Source organism: Littorina saxatilis, linkage group LG6, assembly GCF_037325665.1.
Source record: "Littorina saxatilis isolate snail1 linkage group LG6, US_GU_Lsax_2.0, whole genome shotgun sequence".
In the NCBI taxonomy this organism is placed as follows: Eukaryota; Metazoa; Mollusca; class Gastropoda; order Littorinimorpha; family Littorinidae; genus Littorina; species Littorina saxatilis.
The window spans coordinates 47,662,298-47,675,711 of NC_090250.1; the positions used below are offsets into that span (position 1 = coordinate 47,662,298).

At 40.0% G+C, this 13,414-nt stretch overlaps 2 protein-coding genes across 6 annotated transcripts in view; one reads left to right on the forward strand and one right to left on the reverse strand.

Moving 5' to 3' along the window:
- The window catches only part of LOC138969382 (uncharacterized), a 36,704-nt gene extending 29,651 nt beyond the window's left edge, over window positions 1-7,053 (forward strand). For 2 of the 5 annotated variants that reach the window (XM_070342154.1, XM_070342155.1), the window contains exons 3-5: window positions 1,562-1,601; window positions 2,945-3,130; window positions 3,748-7,053. In XM_070342154.1, the coding sequence (XP_070198255.1) occupies window positions 1,562-1,601; window positions 2,945-3,130; window positions 3,748-4,095 (574 nt within the window). In that variant the 3' untranslated portion in view covers window positions 4,096-7,053. The remainder of the gene's footprint in view (window positions 1-1,561; window positions 1,602-2,944; window positions 3,131-3,747) is intronic. The other 3 variants (XR_011456448.1, XR_011456446.1, XR_011456447.1) reach the window with 3 other exon arrangements.
- Window positions 7,054-7,114: 61 nt separating this feature from the next.
- LOC138968033 (uncharacterized) lies at window positions 7,115-12,962 on the reverse strand. Its single transcript, XM_070340595.1, has 2 exons — window positions 11,732-12,962; window positions 7,115-7,122 (listed from the first exon to the last, which is right to left on the reverse strand). Exons 1-2 carry the CDS (start codon window positions 12,960-12,962, stop codon window positions 7,115-7,117), a joined length of 1,239 nt encoding a protein of 412 aa, XP_070196696.1.
- Between the last annotated feature and the right edge of the window lie 452 nt (window positions 12,963-13,414).

The window sequence follows — 13,414 nt, forward strand, 5'->3', positions numbered from 1 at the left end:
CTCGTAGCATCGTCAGGCCACCGGTCATGGCAAAGGCAGTGAAAAACCAATTTGGTTGAAAACTGAGGGCGTGACAGTGCCGCCTCAACTTTCACGAAAAGCCGGATATGACGTCATCAAAGACATTTATAAACAAGAAGAGCAAACGCTCGATCGAGTCACTTTCGCAGTTCTGAATATTATATGAGGCATCAGATGGACAGGAAGAAATTGCTATTCACAACACAATGAGTCACGTTCACATAAAATTTGAGCCCGGACACTTTTATAGTTTCCGAGAAAAGCCCAACGTTAAGTTGTGTGTTGCCGAACAGAAAAGGCTAGTTATCTCCCTTGTTTTTCTGATAACGTTCGTAAAAGGCTACAGATGTAAATACTTTGATGTAAAGAATAATCCTACAAAGTTTCAATCACATCCGATGAACTTTGTCAAAGATATAAAATGTCTAATTTTTCCTTTGACGCTGACCTGTGACCTTGAAAAAGGTCAAAGGTCAACGAAACCATCGTTAAAGTGTAGAGGTCATTGGAGGTCACGACTAAACAAAATATGAGCCCGATCGCTTTGATAGTTTCCGAGAAAAGTCCAACGTTAAGGTGGTGTCTACGGACGGCCGGCCGGACGGCCGGCCGGCCGGACGGCCGGCCGGACAGACTAACACTGACCGATTACATAGAGTCACTTTTTCTCAAGTGACTCAAAAAAATGAAAAAAACGTTCGGGGATTTCATACCCAGGAACTCTCATGTCAAATTTCATAAAGATCGGTCCAGTAGTTTAGTCTGAATCGCTCTACACACACACACACACACACACACGCACACACGCACACACGCACACACGCACATACAACCACGACCCTCGTCTCGATTCCCCGTCCATGTTAAAACATTTAGTAAAAACTTGACTAAATGTAAAAAAAGGAAGGCGACCGCATTGGTTTTATAGTTATCAAATGCATTGATATTTGAGTAAATTGATTAATTAATTTTTATAACAAAAAATGCGTGCAATTAAGATTGCAACGACTGACACTAAAGAGCATTCGTTGGGTTTTTCAGTATTTCCTGAATCCAAATAATATTATTTTGGGTTTGATTTTCCCAAAAGGCCATCTGTGAAGGGAAATTTCACTTTTTTCTTGATGCTCTGCTACGAGATTTGTTTAAATCTCTGAAAAAAAGTCTCTGCTGACAGCCGTTTTATTTTTTTTTACAACTTTGATCTTTTCTATATATAATCTATATCATATAACATGCAGTAAAAAAGACAAAAATCAATGTTGGATGCAAATAAGGTTTACTATTTAGTAATGGTATAATTTGGGATGAGTAAGACCGGATCTACACACACAAATACACACACACACTCACACGCACGAACGCACGCACGCACACGCACACGCACACACACACACACACACACACAAACACACACACACACACACACACACACACACACACACACACACACATGTTGGTTATACAAAACGGGCGTTAAGAGGAGTCATGCCATGCTAGAAGTAATGACGTCTTTGTTTTTGTTTTTTGGAATAACCAGAGGCGACACGGACAAGATTGACGGGCCGGAGTTTTTACAGGTGAGACCAGGAAGATGTCTGTACAATGTATCAGAGGAAGACTTGACTGACTTTTAGGGGTTAACGTCCTCTTAGACTAGTCTAATCCGCGAACTGATGCAAATATATTTAATTCATATTTGACTTAATCTGATTCGCATACTCAGCAGTATCGTTTCATTTTGAAGTATTGTGAACTTTATACAGTGATTCGTGATCGCCTCGTCTTCTCAGGGCCATTATCATTTTTGCCAAATGTTTATCTAAACTAATTTGCTCTAATAACGCCTAACCACCAAGAACAAATAGAAAACACGTTACAGGAGAACAAGCAAGTTGTCAGCATCAAATTACAAGTCGCGTAAGGCGAAAATACAACATTTAGTCAAGCTGTCGAACTCACAGAATGAAACTGAACGCAATGCAATTTTTCACAATGACCGTAGTCCGCCGCTTGTGCATAACGGAGTGAAACTGACGAGCCTGTTCAGCGCGGTAGTGGTTTCGCTGTGCTGCATAGCACGCTTTTCTGTACCTCTCTTCGTTTTTAACTTTCTGAGCGTGTTTTTAATCCAAACATATCATATCTATATGTTTTTGGAATCAGGAACCGACAAGGAATAAGATGAAATTGTTCTTAAATCGATTTCGGAAATTTAATTTTGATCATAATTTTTATATTTTTAATTTCCAGAGCTTGTTTTTAATCCAAATATAACATATTTATATGTTTTTGGAATCAAGACATGATGTAGAATAAGATGAACGTAAATTTGGATCGTTTTATATAAAAAAAAATTATTACAATTTTCAGATTTTTAATGACCAAAGTCATCAATTAATTTTTAAGCCACCAAGCTGAAATGCAATACCGAAGTCCGGCCTTTGTCGAAGATTGCTTTACAAAAATGTCAATTAATTTGATTGAAAAATGAGGGTGTGACAGTGCCGCCTCAACTTTTACAAAAAGCCGGATATGACGTCATAAAAGACATTTATCGAAAAATTGAAAAAAACGTCCGGGGATATCTTGCCCAGGAACTCTCCTGTCAAATTTCATATAGATCGGTCCAGTAGTTTACTCTGAATCGCTCTACACACACACACGCGCACAGACAGACAGACAGACAGACAGACACACAAACACACTAATACACCACGACCCTCGTCTCGATTCCCCCTCTATGTTAAAACATTTAGTCAAAACTTGACTAAATGTAAAAAGTAGTCCATGTTTAGGGACCTTCCCCTATAATGACGTCATACTTTGAGAGTACCGTGAAAAAATGACGTGGTACTTTCATAGTGCGCAGTAAAATGCTGTGAAAATGTCAATGTACGGTATGGTGACGTGATGATTGCAGGCCCCGCCCGTCACACCGGCTCGCAACGAGTACACGTCGAGGAAGGCTCTGGCACACGCCATGATGGACGCTGCCCTCCTCATGGCCAACATATCGCAACTGCGCATGCTCCTGGCTGCCAGGGGAGACAACACGACGTTCTTCGTCCCTCTTCTCGGTCTCATCGTCTTCTCCATCTCCTGCCAGGTAACTGGTTTAGATTTAGCTGTCTTTTTTATACAGTCGAACCTGTCAATATCGACCCACTCAAGGGACCGACCAAAAGTGCTCGTTATAGACACGTGGTCGTTATGGAAAGGAGAATTATATAGAACAAAGACTCGTCCGCCGGGATCCTTCGGAGTGGTCGTTGGGGGCAGGTGGTCGCTCCCGAGCGGCGGTCGCAAGGGCAGGTCTGACTCTTTTTAATCTGTCAGGTGAAACGCCAGTAGACGTAAGCTCTGTGCTGAGTTTCAGACGACAGTGTTCAAGCCATGTGGAATCAACACCCTGCCGCCATGGGGCTGAATGAACAAGCAACTTAAGCCTCGTATAGGGGTTGTTTTGTTTAGTTTTGAGGATGAAAGTTGCTAATTCATCTAATGTTTCTTGCTGTCTAAGGTAGTAGGACACTGTTGTTTTGTTTTTGTCGACCATAATTATGTTCTAGATGAAGATATCACTACAACTTGTGATTCCCTACAGTAGTGTGCACGCTGCAAATTGTAGAGAATCGCTAACGCCTTGTTGCCTCCCTTTCTAATCGCTATAACACCTTGTTCCCATCCTTCCTTCAGTGTGTTGTCTCCCTTTTGTTGCTGCAGTTTTTCTTTGCCGTCCTCATCCTGGTCATATGGGCGCGCGAGTCGCGAGTGTTGTCCAGCCGGTCATCCCCCACCACCATCGCACCTACCCACCACGACCGCCCCGACAACATCATGAACAACAACAACGGTACCGAAGGACGGAGAGGTACTGGCGCTGCTGCACTTCTCCCCCAAAACCCCGTTCACGATTATGTCGACACGGATGACGCAATATATGACGTCACCACGCAGCGCATCCACCTTCTGACGGTAGTACTTGTGTTCGTCATCACCGTCACCAACATGTTCATCACGGGACTGGGGTTCGAACCCGCCGGATCCGCTGCTGACCACGAAACGCAGTAACCCGAAGGCAGGCATTTACGGCGGCGTCCCGCAAAGCGAAGCTGAATTCTGACGTCAGACGTCAGTTGATTCGTGCATGACAACAACTGCTTAATCTTACCGCACACTGCACACCTTTCAGAAGTGACAGGATTGCGAGTGTGCGTGAGGTAGAAATACTTGTGTCCATGAGACAGTGTGACAGGTTTGAAAGTGTGCGTGACGTAGAGATACCTGTGTCCTTGAGACAGTGACCGGTTTAAAAGTGTGCGTGAGGCAGAGACATGTGTCCTTGAGACATTGACAGGTTTAAAAGTGTGCGTGACGTAGAGATACCTGTGTCCATGAGACAGTGACAGGTTTAAAAGTGTGCGTGACGTTGAGATACCTGTGTCCTTGAGACGGTGACAGGTTTAAAAGTGTGCGTGACGTTGAGATACCTGTGTCCTTGAGACGGTGACAGGTTTAAAAGTGTGCGTGACGTTGAGATACCTGTGTCCATGAGACATTGACAGGTTTAAAAGTGTGTGTGACGTTGAGATACCTGTGTCCTTGAGACAGTGACAGGTTTAAAAGTGCGTGTGACGTTGAGATACCTGTGAGGCTGTGTCCTTGAGACAGTGACCGGTTTAAAAGTGTGTGTGACGTTGGGATACCTGTGTCCTTGAGACATTGACAGGTTTAAAAGTGTGCGTGACGTTGAGATACCTGTGTCCTTGAGACATTGACAGGTTTAAAAGTGCGTGTGACGTTGAGATACCTGTGTCCTTGAGACATTGACAGGTTTAAAAGTGCGTGTGACGTTGAGATACCTGTGTCCTTGAGACGGTGACAGGTTTAAAAGTGCGTGTGACGTTGAGATACCTGTGTCCTTGAGACGGTGACAGGTTTAAAAGTGTGTGTGACGTTGAGATACCTGTGTCCTTGAGACGGTGACAGGTTTAAAAGTGTGTGTGACGTTGAGATACCTGTGTCCTTGAGACGGTGACAGGTTTAAAAGTGTGTGTGACGTTGAGATACCTGTGTCCTTGAGACAGTGACAGGTTTAAAAGTGTGTGTGACGTTGAGATACCTGTGTCCTTGAGACGGTGACAGGTTTAAAAGTGCGTGTGACGTTGAGATACCTGTGTCCTTTAGACAGTGACAGGTTTAAAAGTGCGTGTGACGTTGAGATACCTGTGTCCTTGAGACAGTGACAGGTTTAAAAGTGTGCGTGACGTTGAGATACCTGTGTCCTTGAGACGGTGACAGGTTTAAAAGTGCGTGTGACGTTGAGATACCTGTGTCCTTGAGACGGTGACAGGTTTAAAAGTGTGCGTGACGTTGAGATACCTGTGTCCTTTAGACAGTGACAGGTTTAAAAGTGCGTGTGACGTTGAGATACCTGTGTCCTTTAGACATTGACAGGTTTAAAAGTGCGTGTGACGTTGAGATACCTGTGTCCTTTAGACATTGACAGGTTTAAAAGTGCGTGTGACGTTGAGATACCCGTGTCCTTGAGACAGTGACAGGTTCAAAGGTGTGTATGACGTAAATACCCGAACTGACATTTCTGCAGATGGAAGAATGGATGAATAAACATGCGCGAGCATGCGTGTGTGTTTGTGCGTTTGCTCAGATTTTAATGAGATATGTATGTCAAAAAGTCTGTGAGCTGAAAGACAATAAAAAAAATATTTTAAAAAAGAATGTATGTTAGTTGCGATAACATTTGGAGTATGTATTGCGTACCATACCGTTGACATCTCGTGTGCAATATAACGAGGTCCAGACAGTAAGAAAGAATTTCAAAGTCGCCACTCCAAGTTTTGTCGAAAGTCACCAGTCCTCATTCATCTTCTTACACACTTTGGGCACATAGATTTAATGCTATCATATCAGCGAGTATATGACATTATTGATATATCTTGAACCCCACATATCCAAATGAGCTTGCTCCACCGTCTTTATCATTATCGGGTTTTTGTGTTTTTGTTGTTGTAATGTGCAATAACGTTCTTTTTATATTTAGTCAAGTTTTGACTAAATATTTTAACATCGAGGGGGAATCGAAACGAGGGTCGTGGTGTATGTGCGTGCGTGTGTGTGTGTGTGCGTGTGTGTGTGTGTGTGTAGAGCGATTCAGACTAAACTACTGGACCGATCTTTATGAAATTTGACATGAGAGTTCCTGGGTATGAAATCCCCGAACGTTTTTTTCAATTTTTTGATAAATGTCTTTGATGACGTCATATCCGGCTTTTCGTGAAAGTTGAGGCGGCACTGTCACGCCCTCATTTTTCAACCAAATTGGTTGAAATTTTGGTCAAGTAATCTTCGACGAAGCCCGGACTTCGGTATTGCATTTCAGCTTGGTGGCTTAAAAATTAATTAATGACTTTGGTCATTAAAAATCTGAAAATTGTAAAAAAAATAAAAATTTATAAAACGATCCAAATTTACGTTTATCTTATTCTCCATCATTTGCTGATTCCAAAAACATATAAATATGTTATATTCGGATTAAAAACAAGCTCTGAAAATTAAATATATAAAAATTATTATCAAAATTAAATTGTCCAAATCAATTTAAAAACACTTTCATCTTATTCCTTGTCGGTTCCTGATTCCAAAAACATATAGATATGATATGTTTGGATTCAAAACACGCTCAGAAAGTTAAAACAAAGAGAGGTACAGAAAAGCGTGCTATCCTTCTTAGCGCAACTACTACCCCGCTCTTCTTGTCAATTTCACTGCCTTTGCCATGAGCGGTGGACTGCATGCTACGAGTATACGGTCTTGCTGAAAAATGGCATTGCGTTCCGTTTCATTCTGTGAGTTCGACAGCTACTTGACTAAATATTGTATTTTCGCCTTACGCGACTTGTTTTAAGTTCTTGTAAAAAAAAAGTATCTTTCCTCCCAGAGGGCGTGTAAATAATTATATATTCGTTTTGTTTTTGTATGCGTTGGTGATTAAAGATCATTGATATATTGTTCCCGTTTTAACCATTTACAAGAAAAAATAAAAGGTCTGCACGATGTTTTAAATGCAACATCAGGCTCCTGAAAACCATCAGTGTCTGACCACAAGCACCCCCAGGGTTTACATTCATCACGAACATCCTTTACTTTGAACGCTTACCGCTACAGAGCATCCTGGCTGCTCTTCATGGACAGCGAGCATTTTTCAAAGAATTTATTTCGTGTTGTGCAACCACAGTTGCATTATAGCCTCGTTATGGCGCTTGGTTTAACATTCATGTTTTCGAAGACAGCTGCATTGAATTTCGTTCTGTTTAACCTCTTGTGAGAAGGCCAATCGGGCTTGAAATCACACAAAGATTTCTTTTGAGTACTTTGTTTAATTGAAAAGCGAGCCTCATCACAAGAGAAACACATGCGTGTATTTTTAAAATACACTCTTCAAAAAAGCTAAGGATCACTTTTTTACAAGCACGCCACACAAAACGGACAAGACCGAATTCTTTCTTTTTTTTAAATTATATGTTATGTTATATGAAGTCTTATATCGCGCGCGTATCTCCAGACTCGGACTCAAGACGCAGGGATCTATTTATGCCGTGTGAGATGGATTTTTTTTACACAATACATCACGCATTCACATCCACCAGCAGATCGCAGCCATTTCGGCGCATATCCTATTTTCCACGGCCTATTATTCCAAGTCACACGGGTATTTTGGTGGACATTTTTTTATCTATGCCGATACAATTTTGCCAGGAAAGACCCTTTTGTCAATCGTGGGATCTTTAACGTGCACACCCCAATGTAGTGTGCACGAAGGGACCTCGGTTTTTCGTCTCATCCGAAAGACTAGCACTTGAACCCACCACCTAGGTTAGGAAAGGGGGGAGAAAATTGCTAACGCCCTGACCCAGGGTCGAACTCGCAACCTCTCGCTTCCGAGCGCAAGTGCGTTACCACTCGGCCACCCAGTCCTTTATAGTTGAACAACCAAGGAGTAATGACAAACAAAGCAAAGATCGAACGCGGCAGCGACAATTTAGCTAGAGTGTGTCAAACGTGACAACCCTCGAAAATGGAATTCACAACAATGTGAATCAGTGTCAATAACGCGTGTGCCCTCCGTAGTGTGCCAGGCATTCAACACATCGTTGGCGCATGGGGTGGATCAGGTTGCATATTAATGCTCTGGGTACTCCATTCCACTCCTGCTGGAGCCATTGCAGCAGTTGACCCAGATTGGCAGGAGGAGGGTGAGGTGCGTTGTCATCCTGAAGAATCGCACGAGGGCCGATCGCTTGGAGGGCTGGAACGACCAGGGGTTGCAGGATCTCATTCTGGTAGCGGACACCGGTCAAGTTGCCCACTACATGGTACAGAGGTGTCCTTAGACGTGTGCTGATCCCTCCCCAGACCATCATCACAGAGCCTCCGCCAAAACGTTGTCGTTTTAGAACAGCGCCTTCTGCGAAGTGCTCTCCGCGACGCCTCCACACTCGGATGCGACCATCAGCAGGTTCCAAGCAAAAGCGGGACTCATCTGTAAACAACACCTGAGCCCACTGCTGACGTTGCCACCTCACATGTTGAGTGCACCAGGCTCGACGAGCTGCTCGGTGATTAGCAGTCAGGGTTGTTCCTCGGACTGGACGCCTTGCACGCAAGCCAAAGTTGAGTAAGCGGTTTCGGATCGTCTGACCACTAACAACAGTGTTGGTGGTAGCTTGTAGGCGTTGCCTAATGTTTTTTGCCGTAGCCATTCTTTGTTGCATGGCCTGCCTCTGAATGCAGCGATCCTCTCTTTGTGTGGTGACTCTGGGCCGACCAGAACGTTGTCGCTCCTGCACTCTTCCAGTTGCGTGGAATCTCTGTTTTAGTCTGATGATGACAGAGGGAGCCACTGCAAGCCTCTGGGCCACTTGCCTGGCAGCAACACCGTCTTGTAGCCATCCTATTGCCCTTCCTCTATCCAAATCGCTCAGTTTTCTTCGTGGGGGCATGTTGCTACTGTGCATAATTGTGTCAGCGTGTCAACCTTTAAACACAAGCTGGTGAGCGATGTTCATACCCAGGAGTTTCAAGTTTCAAGTTTTTTATTAGTCCATAACCCCTGGGGGCATTTTGAACAATAAATACAATCAATACAATCATGATATATGCTAATATAATAAATAAATAAAAATTAAAAAGATTATGAAAAACTGTTACAGATTCTATTAATAAAGTCCAAAATATTCTTTAGCAATTTCTTTTTGTTAGTAGCAAACAACTTTTTAAATTTAAGTGCATTAGGTTTTTTCCAATAGTAAGGTGGTAACAACTCAGCTCTTTCTTCTTTGAAAAAATCACAGACAAATAAATAATGGAATTCATCACCTATGTCTTGTGATACACATTTGGTGCAAGTTCTTTCTGACCTCGGGATGTTAAGGTAACGTTCTTTCTGTACAGGCAAATTGTTGTTTAATGTTCTGAACTTCATCATTGCAACACATTGCTGATATGGCAGGTGTGTGACAATATTAGTCTTCACATGCAAAAATATCTTTAAACATTCGATAATTCCAAAACATATTTTTTGTTCCAATTTCTGTAAACCATTTATGGATATACTGGTCATACAAGCTTCTTTTTACTTTCTGTTTAAACCATGCGCTTGAATATTGAACATTTTCTTGAGAAGTCCAAAGGCCAGGGAGACCAATTTCATTTAAGGTTTTTTCAATAAAACATAAATAATCAGATTCAATCATCTTGTTGATATACAATTTATAAGTAAAGCAGTACACAATACTAGAAAATTTATTTTTATGAATAGGACTAATCAGTTTATACCAATAGCAAAGCATTCTACATTTCATATTAACATCTAGTGGATATCTTCCAAGTTCACCAAATATCATAGCATTTGGAGTTGATTTTTTTAGTTTGAAAACAATTTTATAAAAACGTAATTGAAGTTTAGTAGCAAGTTCGCAGGAACCAAAACCCCAAACCTCACATCCATATAGTAAGATTGGAGCAATCATTTTATCGAACAGGTCAACTTGTATGTCCACAGGCAGTGACAATTGTCTACACGTACGCAAAAGAACAAACATTGCCCTTGAGGCACGATCATATAGATTCTTCTGTGCGACTGAAAATTTATTATTATAATTAATTTTAAGGCCCAAGTACATTACATCAAACACTACTTCGATTGAATTGCCATTATACGTAAACAATGGTTTATTTCTAATTTTACCTCTGGAAAAAACTATAACTTTCGTTTTGTTTACATTAATATTTAGACGCCATTTTAAACAGTATTCGTGCATTTTGTTTAGACATTCTTGCAGGTTTTTTTCAGACTCTGAGCAGATCACAGTATCATCCGCATACAGTAATAAAAACATTTGAAACAAAGCATTTACATCAGTATCTTCCATTCCAACCACAATAGCCTCCCTTGACATAGTTTGTAAACCATTACTGTTTTCCAACAAAAAAGGCTTTAGATCATTTAGAAATAGAGCAAAAAACAGCGGTGACAAGTTTTCCCCTTGTCTAACTCCACACAAACTGGGAAAATATCCAGAGCACTCACTATTAACTTTAACGCAAGACTTGGCATTTTCGTACATATTTCTTACAGTTTTTAAAAACTTCCCATTAACATCAGAAGTAACTAATTTCTCCCATAAAAATGCACGGTGAACTTTATCAAACGCTTTTTCATAGTCTACAAATGCACAAAACAGTCGCTTCTTTTTGTTGAGAAAAAAATGTAATATACAATGCAAAGTAAAAACATGGTCTAGTGTTGAAAAACCTGTGCGGAAACCTGTTTGTTCTTGACCTAATTTATTATTACTCTCCAAAAAGTTTGATAACCTAGCATTTAAAATTGCACTGAAAAGTTTTCCGAAACAACTGAGTATAGTAATTCCTCTATAATTTGTGGGGTCAGCTTGGGAGCCTTTATTTTTGTACAATGGAATAATTTCGCCTACAGCCCATTGTGTTGGAACCTTTCCTGACTGCAAAACAACATTAAACAACAATACATAAATATCAATCATTCGATCATGTGACGCTTTTAAATACTCATTAATTATTTTATCTTGACCGCATGCCTTATTGTTTTTCAGCTTGTCTATACATTTGATAACTTCCTCCTTTGTAAAAGGCGCATTAAGAAATTCATTACTTGCTTCATTTAAAGGTTCATTACTATCATCCATTTCATTTTCATCACACTCTTGTAGTTTATTGAAATGTTCGAAAAACTCCGAACAAGTTGGATAGTTAGTTTTGGAATTATTTTTTTTATTTTTATTTTTATTTAGAAGATTCCAGTATGCTTTCGGGTCATTACTTCTTAACTTTCTCAAAGTTTTAACGAACTCATTATGATACAACTTGCATTCCTTTTTTATTGTCTTTTTGTATTCATTAAAAGCACTCTTTTTTTCATGTTCATTGAACGCATTTTTAAAGCGTCTTGCTTTATTTTTCGCATGTAAAAATATTTTTCTTTTCTCTTTGCATATTGCACTAAACCATGGTTGTTGTAGTTTGAATTTCTTTGAACGTGGCTTTTTCGTAAGTTTCTGTTCTTTAATTACACCGATTTTCTCAGCAGAACAATTTAAAATATTACAAATCTTATTAGTAACACTATCAACGTCATCTGTTTTCGTACTCTCACTTGTAGCTAGCATATTTTGTAATTTAGTTTCAACAGTATAAATATCATCCTCATTCAGATTAACTACAAAAGCTAACTTGGTCCCATTGTTATTATCCCATTTTGGTTTTGTGTACTTGTTATCCTTTTCTCTACTTTTAGACAGCAAATCTTCATTTTTTGGGTTTTTCACATCGTCTGCTAGGCAATCATTAGCGCGTACTTCATTCTGTTTTAATAAATGCAAAACAACAGGACAGTGTACGTCAGAATAAATTTCACAAAATTCCATCACAGAAAAATATTTAACTTTCGAGAACAGATCTTTTGACAAGATGCAATAATCAACAACGCTCTTATCCTTACATGTGCATTTACCAACCCCTGTATCATCGCCAACTCTACCATTAGCAATAACTAAGCCAGTCATTTTACAAAAATCAATCAATTTAAAACCAAGATTATTAGTATTATTATCCTGTGATGCCCGCTCACCTATTAGAGTACCAACCTCATCAGAGTCAAACAAGTCATTATCAACAAAACCTTCTGAATGCTGATCATCTTCATACAACATTTCACTCAGATGACCAGTGCGGGAATTTAAGTCTCCTAAGAGACAGACATAATCATTATCTACCCCAAACTGCATGTACACCTCTTCTAATTCAGCATAAACATCTTTATTATGGTAAGGTGATCCTTCTGGGGGAATATATAAAGCACAGAAAAGGGTGTCACGGCCAAGTATTTTCTTATCTAACTTAAAAAATAGCGCATTCTCACACATTTCTACATCCAAAAATCTATACCATATTTTCATCTCTTCTTTTATCTTATGTGACAGCTTTTTTTCTTCAAAAATAGTTATATTATTAGCAAACACTTCCCGTATTAAAACTAATACACCACCTGATTTTCTGCGAAATTTTCCTCTATTCTTATAAAATGCTATGTATCCTGGAATGTTAATCTCATCAACATCATCAAGTTTGCTCTCGCTAAAACAAATAATGTCATATTTAGCAATAAATTTGACAAATTCAGGAAATTTTAGCTTTGAAGTGATTCCACAGACATTAAGCGCTAAGCATGAGAGTATATCAGGGTTATCCTCAATACTATATTCAGTACTAAAGGAATCTCCAATCTCACTATTACCATTATGTACATCTATTTCAACAGTAGATTTGTTACATACATTCTCAACAACTAACGAGTCAAAGTGAACATCAACATCTGACATTACAACAACATTATCCATTTCATGCGCATTGCCAACATCCAGAGAGTCATGCAAAATATAAACATCAGAAGCATTTGTATACACATCAACAACATCAACATCATCAGTATCACCACAGACCTTCACCACTCTCTCTTCGCCTCCCTCTTTACCGCCATCATCACCCCAGTCACCGTTAAATGCTAAGTCATGCACATGATTTCCAATTTGGGGTATTCCTGCAGCACCATCATTCACACGACCGTTATCTGTAAAGTCATGCACATTGTTTACATCTTGGTACATACAAACAGCCTCATCACTTTCACAACCCTTATCTTCAAACTCATGCACATTGTTTTCTTCTTGGTGCGAACACACAACATCATTCTCACAATCATTCTCTAAATCATGCACATTATTTTCATTTTGGGGAATAAACACAGCATCATCATTCTCCCAGCCCTTATCTT

What these genes read in the sequence shown, in the direction of transcription:
- LOC138968033 (XM_070340595.1), bottom strand. Translation starts at nt 12,962, where the DNA reads ATGTCAGATGTTGATGTTCACTTTGACTCGTTAGTTGTTGAGAATGTA.